This window comes from Lynx rufus, unplaced genomic scaffold, assembly GCF_022079265.1.
Source record: "Lynx rufus isolate CCGP_SWC_20201006 ecotype Redwood Valley unplaced genomic scaffold, mLynRuf1.p SCAF_2, whole genome shotgun sequence".
In the NCBI taxonomy this organism is placed as follows: domain Eukaryota; kingdom Metazoa; phylum Chordata; class Mammalia; order Carnivora; family Felidae; genus Lynx; species Lynx rufus.
In genome coordinates this window covers 164,568,182-164,596,110 of record NW_025814834.1, presented here as the reverse complement: position 1 = coordinate 164,596,110, position 27,929 = coordinate 164,568,182, and the positions used below count along the sequence as shown (strand labels likewise).

The window sequence follows — 27,929 nt, the reverse complement described above, 5'->3', positions numbered from 1 at the left end:
CAATCTATTCTACAGTCTTTCATTGTGAAAAAACATCTGCTAATATCATGATTTATTATTCTTGTGGGAGACTGAACTGAACAATGACTGCATCATTTAACTTTTATTTATAACAGTGATTTAATGTGTTTCTGACTCAGTTGCATGAGACAAGTTGATATGCCAAATCCACTTTGTGTTTCACTCCTATTAATAAATGTCATGAAACTAGTGGATTTTTTAAACATTAGATATCATCATTTCCAATAAGATATATATATATATATATATATATACATATATATGTATATATATATATATAATTTAATATCAGAGTTCTACAATACCCTTCAGAAATTGTATTTGTAAAATCAAATTTTAATAAAGAATTAAATATTACCATCCACAAGAAATATACTGATACATCAGGTACAACAAGAATAGTTGCTTATTTTTATGTGGACTCTGTCTTTGGTTACAAAAATATCTCTCAAAAAATGCTTCTGTTTTAACCTAATTAAATTCATAGATGATCTTGCAGTAGCATGGATTTGATAGCAAATCCCATTTGTCTTTTTAGGGCAGCAGTTTGTGAAAATGAATGAGCATATAGAACCACACCAAAAGCTTACTTTGTTGAATAATTTAATACATCTTGGTCTCTTTAAGACTAAAACTGACATTGCTCAGTGAAGATGATAGGTTTTGTAAAAAAGTATCCTACAGAAAAAGAAACTCTCAGTATGAAGACCTTAGAATTTAAGAATATTCCTCAGCAATAGTCTTTTATGTAATCCTTAATTATTTTATTATTTTTTCCTTGCCTTTCTTTTAATTGTTCATTCAGCTCAGTGAGGCCAAACTATTGACCATGTCTTATATAAAAGTAATATTCTTCATATTCACTATCTTATTAATGTATTTTGTATGTTCTTTGCGTCTAGTCAAAAGCCCTTATCCCTTTACAAACTGAAGCCCATCCAGAAACAAAGCAAAGAGTATTGACTAACTACATGTTTCCCCAGCAACCTCGTGGTGATGAAGGTAAATTATCAGTAAAAATTTCTCCTATACTTATATAATTATGGATAAAAGGAAATAATTTTATTCTGATATCTGGCCAGGAATACTGACACATGGGCAAGGCTATGAAAATAATTAGATGACACATATAAGTCATCCAGGGGTTAACCCTAAACATGAATCTTATCTTCCACAATCAGCAAGGAAGAAGTAAAACCTTCACTATTTGCCGATGACATGATACTCCATATAGAAAACCTGAAAGACTCCACCAAAAAACTGGGAGAACTGATAAATGAATTCAGTAAAGTTGCAGGTTACAAAATCAATGTACACTATACTATTTTAAATAAGATCCCAAAAATGTAACTCTCCCTCTTCATATCTTATATGAAAGTGTTGATTTTTGGGAGCAACTTCTCTTGGTGGATTCTAAGACATAGGACTAGTTAACTAAATGTAGTACCCAGCTCACTGAAATGAGCTAAGAAGTGTCTGATCTTAAGGAAGGTTCAGTGAACTGGTTTATTTCCTGTGTTCACTAATTTCATGAACACAATTTAAACATTTAGTCCGGTGATCCCAGGCCCAAATTATTTCATGTTAAGAGTCGACCATAAAGAGATAACTTGAAAATAATGACCATTCTTTCTCTTTCAAGTTGAGTTTCTCTAAATGATGTCAGTAGCTATGATAGATATACGTGTTGAAAAACCTAAACCTAAACTTTACTTATATTTTCATATTAGTCCCTAGATTATCAAAATATTTCATTTAAAAAATAAAGGGAAAAGTGAAAAGAATCTCAGATTTGCTGGTCATTTCTGAGATATGGTTGCACAGATTGAATCCCTAATTTATTGTAGGGAATGAGGTAGATCTAGTTAGGCAAAGTGTGATGTTAAGGAATTAGCCAGGTTTTGTTTTGTTTTGCTCTCTTTTGAGGAAAGAAGAGTTGGTAATAGAAAAATTTTTTGAACTTTAAGCAAGTCACCCTTTGGCTTTTCAGGCAGAAGTATAATAAATGAATTTTCAGAATCCCTTGCAACAAACAAGTACATATATGATAAGTGTTGTCCTTTGGGGAAGAATTTAGCCTGAACGAAGTACTTGTACTGCATTTTCATGTGATCTTCACAATTAATGTTGGCAAGGAAGATATTACTATTAGTCCATATTTTGATATAAATTAAATATTTATAAGCCACTTATTTTCCTTATTAACTGGGGATATATATAGACTAGTTGAGACTGTAATGTTAAAGACTGAATTTCCATATGTTCATAACCCTAAAAACAAGCTCCCCTCCATTTCCTCCCAACCACATACACACAGCAAAAATAAATAAATAAATAAAGCTTTCAATTTTACACACTTTACTGAAAAACCAATGTTATGTAGTACCTTTTATAAAATCCTGATAGAGTTTAGTGGCTACAAATATGGGTATGGGCTGTGTAATCACACAGACATGGAATAGAATCCTGCACTGGCCCAGAGAAAACTATAGTTTTCTCATTAACAAATTGAGGATATATTAGTACTACCCATAGTGTGCTGGTGTGAAGATTTAAAAATTAATATTTTAAAATGTACAGCCCAGCTCTCTTGTATTATCATTAGTAGTAGTATTTGGAGAGCCCATTCTCTGCACTAGAAAACTTCCCAATCCCAATATGTAACTAATATGTACTTAGGAAAGCTGAATTTGAATTAAGATGTAAAAGACCATGTAACAAATATCAAAGGACCTTTCCTCTCTTTTTCTTTCCTTTCTTCTTTATTTCTTTCTTTCTTTCTCTTTATTTTTCCTTTTTTTTTTGATTTTGTACTTGTTTATAGTACCTATTGCCATTTTTTTGCATAGTGTACTAAGCTCTATTAATAACACTTCATGTAAAAAAAAGCAATAATACTTTGGAATCTAACTGTAGATTTCCAGTCAGACAGTGACAGCTTTAACCCAACACTGTGGGAAGAGCAGAGACAACAACGCATGACTGTTGCCTTTGAATTTGAAGAAAAAAAGGAAGATGACGAAAATGCTGGGAAAGTTAAGGTGAAACTTTTAATTTTGTTTCTTCTTTCTTCTCATTATCTTTGTTTGTCCATTGTTATTAATACAATAGACTTAGGGACAAATTGAGTGACCTCTGCTTGAAGGTCAGATATATCTTCAAGTGTGCTGGTGGTACCTTTCATTATAGCAGGATGGTAATTTGAGAAGCATTGGTGTGCTTCAGAATGAGACTAACGTCTCTGAGCAAATTTAATACCCATCTTACAGAGTAACAACATGAAAGAGATTCAAGGTGAGAGAAAGCCAAAACAAACAAACAAATCTGGCTGATAGACTTTACCTAAGCATCTTATTATATTTTTGAAACACTAAAATGGTTTTCTTTTAATCGCCAAGCAAGGCATCAGGCAGGCCATATGAGACCCAAGTACACATTTAAGGAAAAACCAACAGATTAATATATTACATTGGCATTAAAATCTCTGAAAGATTCAGTGTCCTTGGGGTATCTGAGAAAATTTTCTGAGTTTTCTTAAATATGAAAACAAGTTTTAAAGGAGGCAAGAATACCAGGGGATATTCAGTTTTTCACCTCAAACATATATTTTTAAAATTCTTCATTGGAACTAATTTAATTTAAGTCAAGTAACAAGGTGAAATTTTACAATCTATATTTTTAAGTATTTAAGCTTGAAGATATCAGAAGTGATATAGTTCTTCTCAACATCAAATCTTCATATTAACATCATGGCAACATCTTGAATCTCTCACTAATTTTTTATAGTATTATTTGTGTACTTTTTCCATCATGGATACTAACAGCTCTCACTCTGAGTGACTAATTGCCTAAGTAATTGTTATGTGCATCCTGTTAATAGATATAGATTGTGTAATGTGTTCTTCTTTTCTTTCCCCTCATTCCCACATTTTCTAAACTTCTTTCTTAAACCAACACACTCTGGAACCTTACTAGATTTAGACAGTAAGGTAATTGACAAGGCCTACCTCTACATCATTGTGGAGAACCCAAAACGGACTCCCAAATCAAAATGATAGCTTTGTTAAAGATTTGGCTTTGAAAAAAATGTTTCTGGATGCTTGGTTAATGCTATCTAATAACCAAAGAAACATTTTTTTAACTTGTGAATTCCTGGAAAAAACAATGCCAAACTAAAAGTAAACAAAGACCCTTACAACATCTCAGTTCTTCTTTTAAGATTTCGTACGTTAAATATAGAACCAATGGATGATGCATTCTATACTGGACCTCTGATTCATTCTTTTTCTTCACTGAATGTCAAAAACTACATACTTATTCCTAAAAATCCATATTCAAAGGATCCAACAAGAAAATAGTACATTTAATATACTCTGGTATATGTGTCAATGAAAACATAAAATATGGTAAATGCAAACCGTTATTTAGAAGCCCTGTTTGTGTGTTATGTGATCAGTTTTGTTTATAATCAGAGTAGGCTCATTATACTTTAGATTGCGTTTTCTTTATGCTTATTTATGTTTGATTTATCTATATTTTGGCGAAACAATATGTGTTTCAAAAATCTCAAACACTTGGTTTTGACTAATTTGAACATTTCCAATGCCATTGGCTATTGGGCAAATTAGAACACAAACAAACTTCTAAATAAATCATCATGGAAGTATGATGAATGGAATGTATGGAAATCTTATAGTAAATTAATCACATGGTTTTGGTTCATTACATATACATTAAATTTAGCACCATTTTACCTTTCATTTACATAAAATCTAAAAAGGAACCACTGACCTATGCCATCAACTTCCAAATGGACTAGAGTATAATGCCCTACTTATAGAGTGTACAGTGTAGTATAACTGCTGCATTGTGTGAAGAAGTGGTGACCCTTTAGCTTCATTTGATATTGGTACCATTTTGTTAGAGAGTTTGAACTAATTTTCTGTGGTTGTTTTAAATGCATCACCCAGAGTGAAAAAAAAAATCAAGAGTAGAAAAATGATAAAGTGAAAGTATTGCTACAGTGCTCCTCTTTCTCCCAGAAAATGGAGATTCCTTCTCCCACAGGATCACTCTTGCCAAGCCCCCTGGGAAAGGGGCCAGCGTGGGATTACTCTCCAACCTGCCAGACTGTCTGGCGATTGCTGCACACCATGGGCCAGGTGTGATCAGCAGATCCAAGATATGCCCGTCCCCCAGAATGACCCACAGCTGGCATGGGGTTGTATAAGTGGCCTCCAGCAGGAAAGGAGCATGTGTACTCCATTGCCAGTTGCAGCACAATCCACCACTCTTCCCTCTCTAAGTGGCAGACAGGTAGGCCTAGGTGTTTGGGGTAGGAGAACCCCCCATGTAGAGGCAACCTTGGAACAGTGGTTTATGGGGTATGTTCTGCATGATTTGGGGTAAGGAATGTCGATCCTATAGAAACCATCCAGTTGCCAGTGTTCGATACCAATGTAAGTTTTTGTTCATTGACATTGGCAATGGGGTGGAGAGAACCAAGTCAGGGGAGGGAACATTAATAATGAGGTGCCTAAGGTGGGATATATGGCATGATTTTTTAGTTGGGTGCTTCATTTTCATTTATGTTTTCATTTTTAAATATTTTTTTCTTTAATTTAAAGTGTGGGAATACCAATAGTCGGGCAGAATGTTGATGACACTGTTGATAACATCTAAATTGTCCCCATACATACATGCATTTTTGTATAATGTCAATTCTGAGGGAGATTAAATAACTAAAAATTGATTCATAAAATAGCATGAGATTTGAATTGGGATTTGCTGAGAGTGGACTTTGAGTACAAAGATGGACATTTGTTGAAAAGTATCGATTTCCCTCTAATTTGAAGGCACAGATGATGAGAATTCCTGTAAGAGAAGATTGGTTTAGGAGTTGTGGCAAATAGGGCTTCCTTATCTCAATGGGTTGGGTGTTTAAAAGTTTCATTTAAAAAAATGTCTTAATGGGATGTGAAAGAACACTACATTTTTGGTAAGCTTTACCATCCACATGTAATGGACTAGATTCTTATTCTGTGTCTTATATTCTATGCACAATATAAGGCCAGCTGAGAATCCTCACTGAAACTGCTATAGGTTTCCTTTCTGTGTAAAATGTCCTAATTAAATCCCAGAATAAGATATTTAACAATCAATAATCAAGGCATTCACTATTATTTCTCTTACCGGAATTTACAGCCAAACCAAATTAGAATTTAATCATTACATAAGAAAACCACGGTTTTCTTTGTGAATTCAAGATATCATCTCTAAATGCCTAGCTATTTATGTTAATTCTTTCTTCCATTGCTAAACTTTTGGGAGTCTCCAACATCTTGCAGCTGCTATTTGCATTTACTGCACTTGTTTTAGATCTGAGATATACAGAATGTTGTGAAACATTGCTATTTTTCTAAAATTAAAGTGAAATAACATTGCAGTACAAAATCTTGCATTTTAATAAAATGTATATGTAAAATGAACAAATACTTTATGGTGAGTGATATATACAACATTTTGGTAAGAACATAAGTGACAATTTTTCCCACCTATTTGTTTTTCCATCCCATATTAGAATAAGGGAATATTTCTAGCCTATATATTTAGAAATATAAAGAAACTGCTTTTGTATTGGGGCATTACTGAACTATTAATAAAATTGTGTTTATGAGCATGTTTATTCATTTCTAAAGCAGGGCACACATGAGTTGAAAAGTTGGAAGGCATAAAAAAAGAAAAGTAGGAAGGCAAAACAATCTGTAAAAGGATATAAAATATGTTTTTACAGAACTTACAAACATAACAATTATAAAATATTACAGCGTTATTTAAATTTTAAAAGGAATTATAAAAAATTGTTAGCTTTATGTTTTTAAAAATTGAAATCATCTTGTTATTTAACTCAGTAAAATTTACATTATAGATTTACAAACACCATTTTTTCACAAGATTGTACAAGTAATGTGCTGCACTTCTATCAGACAGTAGCTCTGAACCAAGTAACACTTCCATAGCATAGGCTTTGGAGTCAAAGACCTGAGTTTGAATTTGGGCATTGCTACCTATAGCTGTATGACTTTGGACCAACACTGTTCCCTTTTGGTAGAATGGGAACAGATGCTATAATGAGTTATGCAATTTAAACTATGTTTAATTATAATTGTTTAATTATTGTTAATTATAATTAGTCAGTGTTTATTTATATTTAAATCTATATGATAAATAATAAGTTTTATTTATCACATAGATAAGTATTATTTATCATATAGATAATAATAAATTAAATATCCTTATAAACATATTGCATGTGCCTGGCAAATGGCAGATACTGAATAAATAATGGTTGCTGCTACATACAATCTGAAAAAATCCAGATAGTTACAGGTAGTATGGTGTTTATATGTATATACATATGTGTGTGTATATATATACATATATGAGTATATAGTATATATAATAGAATCTAAACTGCCAAAAGAATTGAGATTTTAAAAATACCTAAGTAGAATCTGATTTTAGATAGTATTTAATCTCTGAATAGAATTTACATATTTTCAAAAGACTGCCACAGGTATTATCTCATTTTAGTCATATATTCACCAAAGATATTATCATTCACATTTTACACAAGTGGAAACTGGACAGAAAGGTTAGTGGCTGATAGCTTGTTTGAGGTAAATCTGTGGCTTAAATTTAGATCTTCTGACTCCAGGTCCAACAAGTGGGAAACAAGGAACTTATTGGCTAGGTGAAACAAATCCAAGTTGTATGAGACCTGAAACTCCCACAGTTTGGAGAGGGGCCTCTTTTAAGGAAAAGGATATAAAATAACCATTTAAATACATAAGTAGGGCCCCTCACAAGGCTTTAGAAAGAGGCTGTGCAAGTGACAGGCTCTAAAACTGAAGCTTCATTAAATTCATGACAAATCTGTTTCTGTTTCTAAATTTAAATATTTTTCAAAGATAAAGTACCCAAACATATTCTGGTGATGTGACCAAAATATCATATTAACTTGTTTATAAAATAACCAGAAAATATTGGCACCATGGCCATTAGTAAATAGTCATCTAATTTTGTCAGATGAGACATAGCATCTATAAAAAATAGATTACATTATTCAATGAAGAATCTAATTCAATTAAAGAAGAACATTTCACACTTTTTTTTTCCTTTTGATTCAATTTAGGAGTATAATTTTAGCATTGAGAATTTTTTAAGGTACATAGGATTTTAATTCTCTACCTGAAAATTATTTTTCATTCATATACCATTGGTTATTAAAAATTAAAAGATGTTCTTAATTGGCATAATAGTCATACCACTCTACAATCTATATTTTTAAATGTAGTTTTTTGACTTTTAGCCCTTTGATATCAAGTACTTTTAAATGAGTTCAACAATATCATTTAAAACTTAGATTTAATTTATGATGAACATTTCTAATACCAACTTAAACAGCAGATCCAAGAATGCATGCATCCCAATGGACTTTGTCTAGCATGGATATCATTCTCTTTATGTTTACTTAAGAATGCATTATAAATTAAGTACCCTGAGCTATATTTATATTACATTCTAACAACTTAACACTTTTTTTCCGAGAAGTCTAAATTTTCCTTGGGTTATATTTTTGTAGCTTTATTTCTATATATTATTAAGTTCATTCTTATTTGTTTGGGAGTGTAAAAGACAAAATTACATTTAAACAATATTTATACTAGCAGAATTATCTGGTTTTTCATCAGCCTTTCAAAAATGTATTGGAAAAATAATTTTGTATGTTTAGTCTTAAAAGAAATGCTAGAAATCATCCAGTGGAGTCCAATCCCAGCATTTGATATGGAAAATGAGCCACGAGGAAGATGAATATGACAAAGTTGGTGGATTTGCTAAATCTGCAGATGAGCAAAAGTGTTTGAATTCATATTTACAATCCTCAGATCTATACCACCATCATAGTTTCTTACATCCCATGAATTCCATGGGTGTGGGCAGGTGGGGGTGCATGTGCCCCCCACTTTCTCCTTTCGTCTCTCATTCCCACTCTTTCCTTCTTCAGCTTTGCTTTCCCCTTCTCCGTTCCTCCTCACCTACCCCCACACACACTTTCCACAGACACATACTCACTACAATCACATAAACCATTCCATTTTGTAAAGTTGGTTCTACTCAGATGCAAAAAGTTGTGACTACTGGAATAAGCCAGGCCAAATAAATCTGCTCCTTATATTTCTTCCCACTCCCTTTTAATCGGCATGAATAAATTGGATTTATTCCAATTTAGGTATATTTTAAATACTCTGATAATGGGATATTCCATAAGGAAGTGTCTCATATTTTCTCCCTCTAAATTAAATGTGAAGAATGATCATTAATATATATTCCCTAAAGGCAGATTGATACACCAAAAATTAATTCAAGAAAGGGGAATAGATACCTGGGTAAATATAAGCCAACATTTATGTGTTTACATAGAATATCTTAGAAAATCTCCTCAATTTTTAATTTTTTATTTTAAGACATTACCTACAAAGGAATATTTTAATATTTTAAGTATTTTAAGGCAGTACCTACAATGTTACTTTATTAGGGTAAAAACTAAATATAAAAGCCACCCTGAAGCATTTTTTTTAGGCATTAACAAGAATTAGCTACCCTACCTTTTGATATAACATGCTAATTAATTAACATTGAGCTGATGCATATTTGGTAGCAGATACTGTCAATTCCCCATTTTTTAAAGACATGATAAACTCTACTTGTAAATCTTTTGGGGTCTCCTCCTATCATCTATAGTAATGTTCCAAAGATATTTTTAACATGAAAATAATTACTTATAAATAACTAAGATAGGTAAGGAACAGCCTCTAAAGTATAAAAGCAGCTGACAGTAATTTGCTTAAAATCTTCAGATTGCTAGTCACTTATATGTTTGACCTACTCCTATTTCAATGATCCTCAGGGTAGGTCTAAAGCTAGGATATAATCCCCAAATTATTTTTAATCTAGAAGGTGGGCGTGGCGGGAAGAAGCCCCATGAGGGCAGAATATGGAAAGAACACCACTGACAGCAACAGTACAGTTTCTCAGCCAGCTCAACACTCACTATATTGCATTTGGTTTCACTACTGCACATAAAATGGAGTAGTTTTGTGAACATGTTTGCCGAAGGTATTTTTATGTGAAATTTCTTTTTATAAACTTCTAGGTTGAAATAAACCTAAAACGATATCCAACTCCTTACCCAGAGGATTTAAAGAATATGGTAAAATCTGTTCAAAATCTGGTGGGTAAGCCAAGCCATGGAGTGCGTGTTGAGAATTCAAACCCAACTGCTAACACGGAGCAAACTGTGAAAGAAAAGTATGAACACAAGTGGCCTGTAGCCCCAAAGGAGATTACAGTGGAGGTATTTCAAGGTTATTGGTAATTGCCAGTGTGGTTTGGATTTTTTGGAATTACTAAATTCTATGTTTTTTTAAAACTGATTAGATCTCTGATAAGTGCATTTTTTTCCCTAAGATATAAATGAGTTTCTCTACTTTTTCAAACTATGAGAGTTGCATTTACTGAATTACAGGTAAATGACACCCTCATGGCCTAAAATTATAATACGACTCCAAAAGTTCCAATACACACAGAAGGAATACTTGCTCACCTAGCGAGGTCTGGCCAGTAAGTGCATTATACCATTTTCATGGTACTGTTTTGGCTATCCAAACTTTTATTGTATGAGTCATTAGAAAAGACTAAATGAAGTTGGGTTTTTTTGTGTGTGTTTTTGTGGGGGTGTTTTGTTTTGTTTTGTTTTGTTTTGTTTTTTTACTCTGCATATCTCAGTAAAATTCTGGATCAGATTTAGAGCCAATTTTTTGTTTGTTTGTTTTAGGGTTTGGGTTAAAACCATTATAGGAAACACTACTATAAATGAAAAACAGGAGATAACTTTGAAATTTAGCTTTTCTGGATCTAGTCATGTGAAGCTGAATGCCTATATTTTAGAATAAACTAGATATTCATCCTTATCAATTTGTGTGGTCTGAAAAGAATTCAACTACATTTATGCCACCTCTGTACTATCTCATCAACTCTTCAGCCAATTTGGTTATCACCTTTTTTATCTTCATTAGAAACATAACTGGTATGAGTACATCTAGAAGTTACTATACGCACTTCTCAAAAATCTAGATTCATGAAACTCTTTTACAAATCTGCATTTCACAGAATCAATTTGTTGCATTGATAAAACACCAACTGTATATTTAGCACTGTGCTAAACACTGTGAGAGAGAGAAAAGAAATATAAAATGTGCACATAGTCCTCAAATAATTTAGAGCCTATCCAGGTAAAATTACCACAGAGAAGGTGATTAGAGAGCATATCATATAAAATACAGTCACATGATTTGTTGAGTGATGGCAAATATAATACTTTAAGAAATTGGAGAGAGATGCAATCACGGCCAATCAATTAAAAAGTTATGTGAAACAGTTTAAAGTTGAACCGCATATTGATATTTGGGTGATTCATCTAAAGTGGAAAGAGAGGAAGTCATTCCAGACAAAGGAAAAAGCTTGAGCAAGAATAAGCATGGTGTGAACATCCGCCAGTGGAGGTACCAGCCTGCCCCAGAAGAGAAGAATATAGCTGGATATCTAGGGAGGAAAATTTAAGTACTCATTTTGGGTTTTTTTTCCATTTACTTATAAAATCAGTATTATTGTCTGATATTGTCTGATAACAGACTTTTATCTCTAAGATATTTGAATAATATAAAAAGGAAGAAAGCCAATGTTTAGCAGGTACACACTGGAGACACTTTGTATTTAAATCTCATGTAGTCACAGTTTAACATCCAAATAACTGTGAGGTCATGATAACCCATAAACTGAGTAATTTTACTACAAAATAAGAAGATTCTAAAATTTCTTAATTCAGGGTTGGGATAGGTGAAGCAAGGAAAAGATGGCTTTGGTCATGAATTTAATAATAACCCTAGTAGAGAAAATAAATCTTAAAATTATACCATAAACACTTCAAATGAAAAATCCAAAATTAAATCGGATGTTTCTTCCCCAGTTTTGTTTCTGCTCTTATATGCCCAATCTTGATCTCAGCTTGTACCATTATTTTACTAGTCCACTCAAGGTAGAAATTTGGGAGATATCCTGATTTCTTATTCCTTCTTTCTCTGCATTCACTGCCCCTTCCAAACAATCACCTAAGCTTATACATTTTCATCTAAGTGTATCTCCTTGACCTCTTCAGGCCCTCAACTCTGTCCTGCATTTCTATAAAACCTGTCAACTTCTTGACTTACATTGTCCTCAGCCCCCTCATAACTCTGTTAATGATCTTTTAAAAACAAATTTAACTTTCTCTGCTTAAAAACACTACAGTGGCTTCTTATTGCCTATTTAATTGAGCTCAGTCTTAGTCTTTATAATTATTTCAGTGATTCACCCCACCTTTCTTAAGTTTTCTTCTCCTGGCCCTTTATGTTGAGTAGAATTCTCACTGGTAAGTGCAATACTTTTTCTAAAATTTAAATTCTAGATCTTCTTTACCCAAGTTTTAGCCATCCTAGAGCAAAGAGAAGCCAATTCTTCATCAAATTACTCACCCAGATTAAGGGGCCATGCTCCATATTTTCAACTTTCAGATATAATTAATACAGACAACCGAGTGTCTAGCTGATCAATGTATATTATATTAAATGTATAATATTTTCTTGTATGTTTTGCACTTGTTTGCTATTTTGAGTCATTATTTAGTTCATATTCTCAAGAATGTGGAAGAGAATATCACTCACTGCATGACGCATTTATCCGTGTGGTTAAATATGGAAAATGAAGGAAAAAAAAGAATAGAGGTAGGCAGAACCAGAAGCAGAAAACAGTAAGAAAAAACAAGGTAAACAGATTACAAATTCAGCAGAGAAAAAAGAATAAGGAAATAAATCAACATTTATTGATCACTTTGTTTGCCAAACCTATACCAAGACTTTTAATATATGTTATACTAGACAGAGAATACAGCCGGGAGAGTCATATGAACAAGGAGGATGGGGAGGTATGAAGGTTCTCTTCTACTTCCAAATTCCTTTTATTAAGTTTACGTTTGCTTTTTACCAGTGTCTTCATCCATTCAGGCTGCTATAACATAATACCATAGACTGCATGGTTTATAAACAAAAAAAAAAATTTATTTATCACAGTTCAGGAGGCTAAGAAGTCCAAGATTAAGGCACGAAGAGATTCAGTGTCTCGTAAGGGCCTACTTTCTGGTTGATAGATGGCTATCTTCTCTCTCTATAGCCTCACAAGGTAGAAGGAGATAGGGAGATTTGTGGGGTCTCTTTTATAGTGGCACTAATTTCATTCATGAGGGTTCTACCCTCATGACCTAATCACCTCCCAAAGATCCCACCTCCAAATATCATCATATAGGTTTCAACTTATGAATTTTGAGGGGACACAAACATTCAGTCTTTAGCACCCAGGTCCAATTATATAGCTAACACTTCCATATTTTTCCAACCTTCAGTTTAAAGATTACCTCAACAGGAAGGCTTTCCCTGATCACCATGATCAGTAGAACCTCTGATTTTCTCTATCACATTATCCTGTTTATTTGTGTTACATATAATAAAAATATTTCTAATTATTTTGTTTATTAACTACAGGCTGTGAGTTTCACGAGGTCAGGTATGTCTTGTCTCCATTGCCTTTCTGGGGTCTAGCACAATGCCTAGTACAGAATTGGGCACAGTAACTACCTGTTGAGTATATGAATGACTCTTATCTGATAACATGTGTGTCTCTACATCCAATAGAAGTTAATTGAGGGCAAGAACAATTTCTCTTGGGTTTTTGTCACATTCATAATGAATTAAGTATTGGCTGCAACAATTATTTATATTTTGTCACCTATGTGTTGAATGACATGTATTTTAACAATAACAATTTGCTATATTAATACACTAATATAATATTATGAGTAAAGGCAAACTATCATGATGAAATATTGGGAGAGTGAGAAAATCAGGGAAGGAAAGAAGAACAGTGTGGTAAATAAAGCGATGATGTAAAATAAGTAAAATCTGGGGGTTCCAAAACCCTTGGCATACAAATGCCTTTAGTATCTTAGTAATTTTGTTACAAGGACCATAGTCCAAAAGAAGTACCTAACAGTTCCATTTATTAAGCAGTTAGTTCTGAACAATTTATTAAATATTTATGCCCTGCCTAGTGGCCATTTGAAAAATAATACACATACACTAAAAGGGGAGATAATAGTTTTATTTCATGCTTAAATAACAAAAGTACTTGATGAAATGTGTGTACCTGTGGGACACCACTTATCTTCTCAAACCTTGGAATCACATCAGTCACTACAATTCTGTTTCATATTGATTTTTGGATGACACTTGATTTTTAATCATAGCAACCACCAAAAAGCCAGCTTCACAAAGACTGTCATCAAAGGAAAGTGCAATCTAATGTTGAAACTGAGAGCCACCAGTTCACACAATATCTGACTGATGTCAAGTATTGCTTTGTTTCCCCCAAATATTTAAAACAACCCATGTAACCCTGTGAATTAACAACAGCATCACAGGTACCTTGGAGCACAGTTTAGGAACAAGAAGTGCTTTCAAGTCCAGGAGACATTAATTCAAATCTTGAATCTACCTTGTTACCAATTTTGTGAACTTGACAAGTCATTGAAAACTTCCTAAGCTTTGCTTTCTTTATCTTAGAAATACAGATACCAATAATGCTTAGTTTTTGTGGAGATGAAATCAGACAAAAGCAAATACTTTTATACAACTGCAAGCACAGTTCTTGGCACAGAGGAAAGTTACAACAAGTGATAATTCCCTTCCCTTCCACAAGAGAATCATGTGCTAATCCTGCCCAACCCCCTTTAATCCTTTTGCGGGCCACTATCTTGCATTACAGAAAACTTCTCACTGGAACCTGTTCACCATGTCCACCATGTTCAGAAAGGTTTTGGACTTTTTCCTTTGTTAGGAGACTCCACCTAATTTCTTTATATAGAGAAAACACATCTTTCTCCTGGTAATAAATAGTCAATTACCATTGAAAATGTCCTTAAATGCTTTTATTAATACTAGGCCTGGACTCTTGAAAGCTCAGACACAAGCTTTTCCCCACCTCTCACTTCTGTCTTCAGCTCCCTTTCACTACAGCCATAGCAGTGGAGATTTAGTTTGAATGGCACAAGATCAATGGAGTTAAAGAAAAAAGAGATTCTACCTTTTCTTTCTCTCCCTCTTCTGTCTCCTCAGAAGCAAATATGGCTCAATGTGCTTAAAATAGGACCTTCATTATATTTGATTCCCTACCAATAGCCTCCACTGTCTTCACCATAGAAGTGGTCCCAAAAGCTTCACCCACTTTTCCAACATGAACCTGATTCCTCCAGCCTCTTTATAAAAGAATTGATAGAGACAAAGTTGATGCTTAATTTCCTTTGTTGGACAGTTAACTTGTCTTTTCTGTGAAGTCCATTTGGTAGGTGAGCTTTTCTCTGGGTACACAATACATAATATTACAGAGAAGACCTTCCAGTAAGACAGATCCAAGTTCAAATCTTGGCTCTACCATTCACTGAAATTGTGACTTGGAATTATGACTTTACCTCTCTAAGCTTTCATCTTCTTAACTGCAAAACAAAGATGATGATAATAAATAACTCAAAATAATAAATAACAGTGAAAAACAAAGTTGTCTATTAAATAATTAATAGTACAGATGAAGTGTTTAGCATAGTAGCACAGTAGCAGCTATGTAATAGATTCTCCATAACTGATGGCATCATCATCTTCATCATCATCATCATCACCATCATTATTATCATTTTTTTCATAAAGATAATTGAGTCTAACTGGATCAGTGCAAATCCATTGTTCTTGCTTCAGTGTTAGTCCTCCTACGTGGAGGGTCTCACAGAACTCTGGAGAAAGGAAGCAGTTCATGATTAGTTACTACCATACTCCCTAGTCACTATGGCTCTTTTTGATTCAAAATAGAAATTCTTAAGCAGTGAGTCACATCATAGCCACCATGCCAAGTTCCAGCCACAAAATTAGGATACAAATTTGAAAATTTGACCTATACATGCAATATAACTTGCATACTAAATGTGTAAGGCATAAGGGAAAAAAGTAATGAAACCCTTAATTTTATTTACATTTCTATGTTTGTACAACTTTTGGGTTGTTTTATTGACTAAAACAAAATTCCTGTAGTTCTCTATCAGGTGTCATAAGAATATTTCCTTTTTAAAATATTGTTTCAAAATATTATTTCAATGTAACTATAAGTTACATTTAGATTCATAGAGTGTTAGTACTAGACAGAAAATAACATTAATTCCTTTCATCTATTACCTTCATTTTACTGGTGAAGTGAATAAGGTACACAGAAGAACACTGACTTGTGCAAGATAACCCGATTAATAAATGATAAAGCAGAATAGAATAGAAATATGCCACCTTGCAACTGAAATAGTTTTGACAAAACTTAACATATTTTATACCTTTCCATGGTACAATTTCTCAAACTTGGTTCTCCTGTAGTTATAAATTTCTACAAAGATGTGTAAAGGCTTTACTCTCTATTCTGTCACCTTAAAATTTTATCATGAATTTCTTATGCTAAGCCTTTGAAATAGTTTTCAAAATCCATGAGAACACAGATTTCTCTCTTCATCTCCAGAATTTCCATCAATCCTACTCTCTTTCCTATCCCTCTTCAACTCTGGAGCTGGATTTTAAGTCTCAGATGTGCTCACAGCTGAGCACTCTAGGAGGCAGCACAATATAAGGGAAGATCATAAGACTGGAACCCCAGAATCCTGCCTCTATGTTGGATCTTGGTCTAATTATCTCTGTAAGCATGGACCTCACTGAGTCTCAAAACCCACTTGTAGAAAATGAAAGAATTTGACTAGAAATGTTTTTTTTTTAAATAATTAACACATATCAGATATACCCAGGTTTTTCACAGGCAAATATTCTCTTAGAAACCTAACCAAAAGTAACCCCAAAAACAAAACTTAAGCCTCAAGTTAAAGAAGTGGATGTTTCTTTGCAATACCCAAATACCTGAGACTGTCACTATGTCAGGCAATAAAATGTATAATAAGAGTTTCTGACTATTACCAATTAGGTGTAAGACAGAACACATTTCACTTACTACATTTTTGTGTTCAAGTATATGCTTTCTTTGACTTAAAATATTTCTAAATGTTACATTATTATTTTAAACTAACAAGTACTAATGAATGAGAAAACTGAAAAATACTAAAAATTATCTTTCGAATTGAAATTAACTTAAGATTTAAGAAAAAAAGAAATGAAGATAACTGCCGTGCATAAATTTATATTGCTACCTCCCCATGGGTATAGACAAGACATTTTTATATGTGGAAGAAAATGAGACTTTCGTATTTTACTTTCCCCAGTGCCGTCTCACTATCTGTTTAACTGGCAATAATAATTTTAATTATAGAAGTTTAAATTCATACTTTTTTTAACATGTTCATTTGTCTTTATAAAGTTTTATTCTTGTACCAATGTTGGTCATTACACTCAATGAACAGATTTAGAATGAAGATTCAGCAGGCTATTAATCATGAGAAAACTAGAAATGTTAGGAAGAAGTCATGATAAAACTGAAGAAATTGAAGATAAGACCACTTGTTAAATAGCACTTGTGCATAAATATGACTAAGGACGAAAAAAAAATAGTTGGTCAGTGATAGACTTTCCTCTTAGAACTCTTAAGGAAGTTCTCCCTTTACATGTGTATATACCATATATACACATGTATGTATGTATATATATATATATACACACATGTATGTATATATATCTATATGTATATATCATATACTCACATACAGCTTATCATAAGTCAGTCCTGTGTTGTAATGAGATATAACTTATCTCCCCAATTAGATTATAAATTTTCAGGGGCCATGGGTGACATTTTATCTTTCTTTGGAAAGTCCACAGTTCTTTGCACAGTGCCAGGCATATAAACAGGCATTCAAAAAATATCTGATGAATAAATGGACTCATTTAAATTAGAAAAGCAAAATATTTTAGTACTTAGCTCAGAGAAACATATGCACTTCTCCTAGTGCTCCATAGTGACTTAAATTCTAGAGCCCCAATCTTTAAATCTGAGCCAAATAAAGATATTGCCATCTTGGTTAACCAATGTTTAAATGTTTACTTTCCTTGTCCTATATTATTATATCTCTCAGGATTCTTTTGTTCATCCAGCTAATGAAATGAGGATTGGGGAACTTCACCCTTCATTAGCTGAGACCCCTCTGTACCCACCCAAACTTGTTCTGCTAGGGAAGGACAAAAAAGGTAACATTGTGAACCTGATGTGGAAAATATGCCACAAATGCATGTGCATGATGAATCACCAGTTGTAAATGATGATACACCATAGTCTGTAGAAATATTTTACAAATATATATTCCTAACATTGTTATGCTATCTGTTTTTCATACTTGCTTTTCTGTGTTTATTCTTGTCAATGTGCATAGCATTATAACATTTTCCCCTTTACATTTCAGAATCAACTGATGAGTCTGAAGTTGACAAAACTCACTGTCTGAATAACAGTGTTTCCTCAGGCACTTACTCAGACTACTCACCTTCCCAGGCTTCCTCAGGATCCTCTAACACCCGGGTTAAAGTGGGGTCCTTGCAGACAACAGCTAAAGATGCAGTACATAATTCTTTGTGGGGTAACAGGTGTGTTTAGAATTCCCTTTTTTCTGTTCCCAAGTGCTTTCTTTCAGCAACTTAAAAAAAATCGAACCTTAATTTTTGAATTGTATTCAGCACATGAGTGGCATAGAAGACAGAACGGGCAGGTAAGCAAAAACAGTTCCCCTGGGACTTCCAGGAGAGGATGAATGGTTTCTAGCAGCAAAACCATTGTTTAAGGGAGAGACAGTGGGAGATTATCAGGTTGAGATGATAGGACAAGAAATTGTATTTTTTTGTAATTTTTTTAAAATTTTTTTTTTGAGAGAGAGAGAGCATGTGCACATGCAAGTGAGGGTGGAACAGAGAGAGAGGGAGAGAGAGAATCCCAAGCAGACTCCTCACTGTCAGCATAGAACCCAAAGCAGGCTCCATCTCACAAACTGTGAGATCATGACCTGAGCCGAAATCAAGAGTCAGAGGCTTAACTGACTGAGTCATCCAGGCATCCCTTATAAATCAGAAACCAAAAGCCCTGTTTGCCCAATACTTATTTATGACACATGTGCCCATTTCACTATCCAAAATGGGTTAAAGTAAGATGCATGTAAAGCACTTACTGCCTAGTGTGAAGTAAATAATAAAATTTTCAATGCTGTCATCATCATCATCATCGTTATCATCATCATCAATTTATCATCAGCTGGAAAAGTTAGGATGTAAGTAAAAATATTTAATCTTTCCAAAATAGTTCCTACTATATTATTTCCATTTTACAGATGAAAAATTAAAAGACAAAGAGCACGATAGAGTGACTCCATGAGGTAGTACTCACCCAGTTCTGATTCTTTGTTTTGTAACTTGCTGCTATGTTTTATGCTACAAACAGCAAATACAAATCATCATATGATATAGGTAGTCACTGATTTTGACTCATATTTTATTGATAACATCAGTACTGTTAGCAAGATATTCTTTGGTAATTAATGAATAACTATTTCTACCTGTCAATGCCCGTGATGAAAATATTCAATGCCCGTGATGAAAATATTAGCAAAAACAAAAATCTCACTGATAAAAAAATATATAATTCAATGTTATAACTGTGCAAATCATTTACCATAACCTAGAAAAATGAACATCTTCTAGAGATACTTTGGTCACTAGTGTAAACAGGCTAATGACCAAAAAATATAATATAATATAATATAATATAATATAATATAATATAATTTACATTCTAAGAAAATGTGTTCTCTATACAATGGATTTAACGTCTTCAATACCTGACCTTCAAATATATGCTATTTGAAGATAGTCTGGTTTCATTAGACATATCAAGTATTTATAAGAAAGGTACTCTCAAACAATAGTTTGGAAATGTAAGAATCAGAAATTCCAGGATGAGGACCAGGAAGGAATCAGGGAATTCTAATTATGGGACAAGTTTCAGGACCATTACTGAAGACCCATCCATTTCTCTCACTCATTTAATCATCCAACAAACACCTACTATGTGCCTACGATGCTAGGCTTGAAGAGAAAAAAAAATTCTGCCCTCATGAGTTTACATTCTAGCAAAGGACACATGACAAAACGTGATAAATAAAATAGGTAAGTAAATTATATGATATGTTAGAAGGTGATAATTACAAGGAGGAAATAAAAGTCAGAGAAAGGTATAGGGGTAGAGATGAAATAATAATGCTATCTTAGTCATAAGTGAGGTGTGGTTGGATGATCCGTCAACAAAGGATTGTGGCATTTTTGGATGATGCTTCTCTTTCTGACAAAGACCCAGCTCTTCCTCATTTTCATGTTTCTTCTTCCCACTGTCTTCACAGGATTGCACCATCTTTCCCACAGCCTCTTGATTCAAAGCCATTACTCAGCCAGCGGGAGGCTGTTCCCCCAGGGAATCTACCACAGCGTCCTGACCGGCTGCCAATGAGTGATGCCTTCACTGACAACTGGACTGATGGTTCACATTATGATAACACAGGGTTTGTTGCAGAGGAGACCACAGGCGAGAATGCCAACAACAATCCTCTCTTAAGTTCGAAATCTAGAAGCACATCTTCTCACGGACGCAGACCTTTGATTAGGCAGGATAGGATTGTTGGTGTTCCCCTGGAACTTGAGCAGTCTACACACAGACACACACCAGAAACAGAAGTGCCTCCTTCCAATCCTTGGCAGAATTGGACCAGAACCCCTAGTCCTTTTGAAGACAGGACCGCTTTCCCTTCCAAATTAGAGACAACCCCCACCACCAGCCCATTGCCTGAAAGGAAAGAACATATAAAAGAATCTGTTGAAATACCTAGTCCTTTTTCTCCAGGAGTACCATGGGAGTATCACGATTCCAATCCCAACAGGAGTCTTAGCAATGTCTTTTCTCAAATCCACTGCCGCCCAGAATCTTCTAAAGGTGTTATTTCCATTAGCAAAAGCACAGAGAGGCTTTCCCCACTAATGAAAGATATCAAGTCCAATAAATTCAAAAAGTCACAGAGTATTGATGAGATTGACATTGGTACGTACAAGGTTTATAATATACCATTAGAAAACTATGCTTCTGGGAGTGATCACTTAGGAAGCCATGAACGACCAGATAAAATGTTGGGACCAGAGCATGGTATGTCCAGTATGTCTCGAAGCCAGTCAGTCCCAATGCTGGATGATGAGATGCTCACTTATGGAAGTAGTAAAGGGCCACAACAACAGAAGGCTTCCATGACAAAAAAAGTCTATCAGTTTGACCAAAGCTTCAATCCCCAAGGAGCAGTGGAAGTTAAAGCCGAAAAGAGGATACCACCCCCCTTTCAACACAATTCTGAGTACGTGCAACAGCCCAGCAAAAACATCGCCAAGGATTTGGTTAGTCCTAGAGCTTACAGAGGATACCCACCAATGGAGCAAATGTTCTCATTTTCTCAGCCATCTGTTAATGAGGATGCTGTGGTGAATGCCCAGTTTGCAAGCCAAGGTGCCAGGGCAGGCTTCTTGAGAAGAGCTGACTCCCTGGCGAGCTCCACAGAAATGGCCATGTTTAGAAGGGTCAGTGAACCTCATGAGCTGCCTCCGAGTGATAGGTACGGCAGACCTCCATATAGGGGAGGTCTGGATCGCCAAAGCAGCGTTTCAGTGACTGAGTCCCAGTTCCTGAAAAGGAATGGCAGGTATGAAGATGAACACCCTTCATATCAAGAAGTGAAAGCTCAGGCGGGAAGTTTTCCAGTTAAAAACCTTACCCAGAGGAGGCCACTGTCTGCAAGAAGCTACAGTACAGAGAGTTACGGTGCCTCCCAAACCAGGCCAGTTTCAGCTAGGCCTACTATGGCAGCTCTTTTGGAAAAAATACCATCTGACTATAACTTGGGTAACTATGGTGACAAGCCATCAGATAACAGTGATATAAAGACGAGGCCTACTCCTGTGAAGGGAGAGGAGAGCTGTGGTAAAATGCCTGCAGACTGGAGACAACAGCTGCTTAGACATATAGAAGCTAGAAGGTTAGACAGGGTATGTCTGGCATTTCTCTGTAAGAATATCCCTCCTGCCTTTAGTTTTACTTTATTGGCATTTCTAAGCACATGTAGTGAAGCATGAACTACATGAATGAATAGATGATCAGCATTTTATTTATCTCTATATTGTGGGGAAATCGATCATAATAGTTTCTCATGGATATTGTTTACTGCTCTTCGAGAGTCCATAACCTGTAGGTGAATGATTTATCAGATCTAGCCTAAATATTGTTAGTAAGAAAGAATTTGACTCTATTATATGGGACGGTGCTTCAATTGCTTTCTGGCCATTAAGGCAGAATGCCTCTCCTAGGACACAGAACTGTTCTCTAGTGACCTAAGGAGTACGATTTTTATTGAATCTATAAAAAGTGAGTATTTTGCCCCTTAATGCACAGACTCACTTATAATAAAGTCAAGCCTAATTTGTTTATAAAATTTGCATACAGTTACTGCTATGGGACTCGTAAACTTATTACTTCTAATGAGCAATAATCTTCCCAGCAAGAAACAGAAAGATAAAATAAGCAGAGATTAAATGCCCTCCTACACATTACTTTATTAAATAAAAAATCCTGCCATTTCAAATGTTGGCTTTTATAAAGAAATAAATGTTTAAATTCAAATCATACTATAGGCAACAAAAATAGCTGATGTCTTTATGAAGACTACAAAGGTACAAATTAGTGTGTATATTGCAACAACAACGCAAAAGGAAATTAATCCCAATTCAGTTACAAACTGAGTCATAATAAAGCATGGAATGAATAGTGATTGAGGAGAGTAAAAAAAAAAAAAATATATATATATATATATGTACTGTTTTAAAGCTGAGAATGACTTTTTGTTGCCTGTTCATATCTATCTCTCTAAGAAAAACCTGGTATTCCATTTTGTAGAACTATGATCAATTGACCGTTATCAGTGAGTATACTTCATGGCTTTGGTGTAGAGGGCTTTGCGTACTCTGCATTGACCTTAGAATCCTCAGGTCTCTTGTAAAAATAGAGCCTTTGTTCTCATTTCCTAGGGTTGAAAAACTTAGTGTAAATTGGGGGTCTGGGTAATAATTAATAATATACCATTAGAAAGTTTTGCTCAATAGTTTTATTATTTTATTTGGTGTCCTGTTAAAAACACAGGTCACTGCATTTATTATATATTTCTTTAATATTGAATTTTATGTTTTCAGGTATACTCTTTTTAAGTAATTATATTGTTTGGAGGTCGTGTCTACATGACAAGAACACAATTATTTTTAGGGAAAAGTGAACTGATAAATGGGGGTGTGGGTGTTAGTTTTTCAATGTGGAAATTGGTTCTGCCTTGCAAAATATTTCATCAGAATGTCTGTTTCAAATAGGTGTGCTCAGTCCCATTGAAGGGAGCCTCATCAAAGCCTCATGACTGGCTGTCAGTGGGAGACACCTGGTCAGTTGTCACCATGCCTTACCTCAACTTTTACCCTCCATGTAGACAGATAACTTGGAGGGCGAAAATATTTGGGGCCAAATAATACAGTACAGTTTGGGAACTCTGGCCTCGTGTAGACACGACCATACGTAACAGGGTAAGATGAACTAGTCAAGAAAGGTTATAAGAAGCTTTTCGGAGCATATGTGCAATGGCTAGTAATTTGAGGCAAGAGAAGAGTGAGTGAGAACAAAGCATGAGAAAGAAGACAAAATTCTAAGCATTTGGTACCATCATTTATTTACTGGTTTCTCAGATAAACAGTTCCTCTCCTTTGATCAGAGCTACTCCGCTAGCTGGAGCAGGAATTTGGAAAGAAGAAAATAGGTCTGGGGGAGGGGGATTTGGATCAGCAGAAGTTTGGAAGCCTCCTGCCAATCCCAGATCCAGATAATTAAAAGTAAACTCATGCGTGTTTCCTATTGCTGTGCCCACACCTTCCTTTTTAATTAGCTTCCACGTTTCCCCTGTATGTTTATAATTCCCTCAGTCTGTCTTTCATTCCTCAGATCAACTTCAATGTATGTGCAATAGCTTCTTATTTTATTCCAAGAAATTAAGTTACCTGAGAGTATTGCTTCAAGCCACTGGGTTCTGAAAGTTCTTTTTCTTGTTTCCTCCACGTAACATTTCTTCCCCCCCCTCAATGGAGTTATTGAGCTTTTCAGGCTGTATCTTACTTAAAACTTTCCAGCTATTCACAAACATGAATTCAGGGTACTGAAGCACAGTCTCGTTATATAAAACTAGTTTAGACATAGCTGTGCTACTTTACATACTGTTCAAAGTCAGACTGCACCGGAGATTTGGTGTGTTTCTTTCCCAGTGAAATTTAGGTGAAGATTTCAATCCGGATATCAAATAGTTATGTTAGAAACCATAAGATCTTTGTCCATTCTTCATAAGACAGAACTGCCTAGAGGCCTGGACATTGGATAAGCTTAACAGCCCAAAATGGTGTTGGTTAAGGATCTTGCCCGGTGTTGACCTTGGAGAGGCAGCTACAGATAAAAGATGCTGTTTTCTCCTGTAGTTTAACCTCAAGGCTCATGCTTCCACTACAGAGTCCCACTGTGACTGAGAGAATTTAAAACCTGAACCCCTATGTCCGAGATTGCTACTCTTCTGCAGGAACTAAGAAGGCACTTAGACTGAAGTAATTTTAAACCTTAAGGAATCATTCAGGTGCTAGATCGAAATGTTCAGTGTCCTTTTCAACTTTGGCATGGTGACAATGAAAAATCTTTGGATGAAATAATCAAGGATCCATAACAAATGTGATTGGTAGACAAGCACACACCATCAGGAGTACAGTCTTTCAACTGAGTTCAGTAAAACTGATGCTGAAAGTCATTACTTTGCAAACAACGCCCTCAGAATAGAATAGCTGTTTGCTGTTATTGTTCAAGAACATTCAGTCTTTAAAAAGTGTGCTAAGTTAATTTGTGTAGTTTTTTTTAAATCCAAAATAAGAGAATTACTTAAAAGGGCCAAATACTGTTAATTATTACATTTTTATGAGAGTTGGAAAGTGGAGATTGTACTAATGGAAGCTATTTGATGACAGGGCCTACAAAATGTTTTAATTTAAATGACGTTCTGTAGAAAAAAATTAGCTATCAGACACCTGGGATAACTTTAGATGCACCGATTGAAGGATAACCACGATGCAGATATCACCAGAGTGCTCTAGGTAGTTAGGTATTTTTGATACATAGCACTATGCTTGCTTTGGCAGCACATATACTAAAATTGATACATAGCATTAATAGTTCAAAATTCCTATAGATTCATTATGAAATTTCTCCATTTTAAAATGTAATTTTTAAGCAACAAAAAAACCTTAGAATCCTCAGATCCACATACAAGTTATTTGGTTTTACTAAATTAATCAGTAAATTCAGTTAGCCAATAGTCAGATTGAATGATTTTTGACCAGATCTTTTTCTGAGTTGCTGTAATTATGTCTATAGACAGAAATAAAGGACACTGATTTTGGCTTTAACATTGTAGTACATTCATTTTAAGGCAGCATTAGAAGCTGGCAGTTGTCTTTTGTATGTGTTTATCTCACAATGTGAAAGAGACCATGAGATTTGCAGCTGGCAGAATTTGATTAAGATCGCAGTTTGAAATTTTTGAATCAATAGACTACCACAGATGAACAACATTTGTCCAAAGTCACTACTATCATGATATAGAAGAGATAGGTTTTATGCCTTTGAGTTAGCAGCAAATGTAAAACAGAATGTATCCTTGCTTTTTTGTCTTTTCTGTAGTTTTGGATGGTACTCATTATGTGCATAACTAACACTGTTTACTGTATGCTTCTGTCTGATCAAGTGCATGTTTAAAAGGAAGTTACTGTTTGCCCGCTTAAAGTTAAATGTTATAAATTTAAACATGTTCATGTAATAATCAGTTTGTTGAGCATGTGTTCACACCCTGTCACATGATTATTTCCTCTACTCAGAATGCTGCTTACAAACACAACACAGTTAACCTTGGCATGCTGCCCTATGGAGGTATTTCAGCAATGCATGCAGGCAGAAGCATGACTTTAAACTTGCAGACTAAGTCTAAATTTGATCTACAAGAACTACCTCTTCAGAAAGTAAGTATGGACTGCCTTACATGTGTCAGCATACCAAAGCCAATTAATGTTGTTTGTTCACTTAATGTGTTTAGGCTGTACATACAACCCTGCTTATAGACTCTCCTGAGTTCAAAAAGCACAAGGGCAAATGATGTGGAGCCCAAACTCTTAGCTGCTAAATGAATCTTTGGAGCTAGAACGATTCGCAGGTTCCTGCTTAATAGCTTTGCTTTTTGGATTGAGCAGGCACATGGCTTTTTGAGTTGCTCTAAAGCTCATTTTCTTATTACCCATTTCTTTTTCTTTTTTTCTTGGTTTTCCTTTCTTTCATGTGTGTGTAGATATATAAACATATATTTTTAAACCTTTTCGGAGATAGCCCTATGTTCCCTTGCTGACACATTCTGAGAACAGAGCTAGAAATTATTGTTGGATTTCAGTTGATTCCTTTGGAAACGACATAGAGACCTAAATTAGAATGGAAATGAAGTGTTTGGCACTTCTCGATGCTCCTTCAGCCCATTGTCTTTGTGGGAAATATTACACAGACATAAAACGTGAGGAGCAAGTTGTGGTTTAGCTAGCAAATTGTTACTCACCCTAGACTAATGGGAAAGGAGCACGTTAACATGGCCTTAAGTGAAATTGTGGGCTAATTTGAAATGAAATATACTGGAAGAGGAAACATTTCCATTGTCAAAAGAACATTTCTGCTGTTTTATTCAGGCAAAACTGAGAATGCACATTTTACCTGTTGAAATGGATTAATGCCTCTGTCTTAGTTACATTTTGATGGAGGCTAATGAGTCATTTTCACACAATATGTCATTATGACTATATTATTAATATAGTCATTAACCTAGTAAGTTTTATGAAAAAAAGCAATGCAAAGTAGGGATAACAGAATGACAGTAGCCTCCAAACACTTCTCTCATAATAAAATTGATGAACATAAGGGAAAAAAAAACCCATCCCAGCAAAATGAGGGTCAAAAGACCTTGAATCCATGTTTTATTGTCAAATTAGTCTTAATAACAATCCCTGACTCTGGATAGTTTGCTTCCTACTGTGAATAGAGGAATAAAACCAAAGAGACATTTATATTCACAGCTTTTTCCTCACCCACAATTATTTTGGAAAGAAAAAAAAAGACTAAATTAAGAACTTTTGAATGTTGTTTTTCCTGTCCTCAGTCTCCTGTGGCAGGACAAGGGGTGTGTAGGTAACTTTCCTTCCAGGGAGAAGAACAAACCCTGGTTTGTGGTGTTTGCTAATGTCTGTGATGTAACCACTCCCTCTATGGCCAAATTCAAGGTACTAACTTAACATCGCTGAACACAGAACTGGGACATGAGTCCAGTTAGCTCTCACGAGCTAGTACAAGTCAGCTCCAGCACACTATCAGCAAGACCCTTTCTATGGCAGCCTCTACTTTAATGGAACCTTTTCTTCATGTCCCCTCAGATGCCCAGGGTTCTCATCTTCTGCCCTCACAAAACCAGCATTCAAAAGACCCTGAAATGTGTTTGCACTAAGGAG

At 34.8% G+C, this 27,929-nt stretch overlaps 1 protein-coding gene across 2 annotated transcripts in view; it reads left to right on the top strand.

Annotated features, from left to right (window-relative positions):
- The window catches only part of LRRC7 (leucine rich repeat containing 7), a 448,351-nt gene that overhangs the window by 337,270 nt on the left and 83,152 nt on the right, over positions 1-27,929 (top strand). The window contains exons 14-21 of one of the 2 annotated variants that reach the window (XM_047084407.1): positions 924-1,023; positions 2,938-3,062; positions 5,089-5,337; positions 10,238-10,438; positions 18,332-18,443; positions 18,656-18,836; positions 20,636-22,316; positions 26,268-26,408. In XM_047084407.1, coding sequence (XP_046940363.1) covers positions 924-1,023; positions 2,938-3,062; positions 5,089-5,337; positions 10,238-10,438; positions 18,332-18,443; positions 18,656-18,836; positions 20,636-22,316; positions 26,268-26,408 — 2,790 coding nt within the window. The remainder of the gene's footprint in view (positions 1-923; positions 1,024-2,937; positions 3,063-5,088; positions 5,338-10,237; positions 10,439-18,331; positions 18,444-18,655; positions 18,837-20,635; positions 22,317-26,267; positions 26,409-27,929) is intronic. The other variant, XM_047084406.1, reaches the window with a different exon arrangement.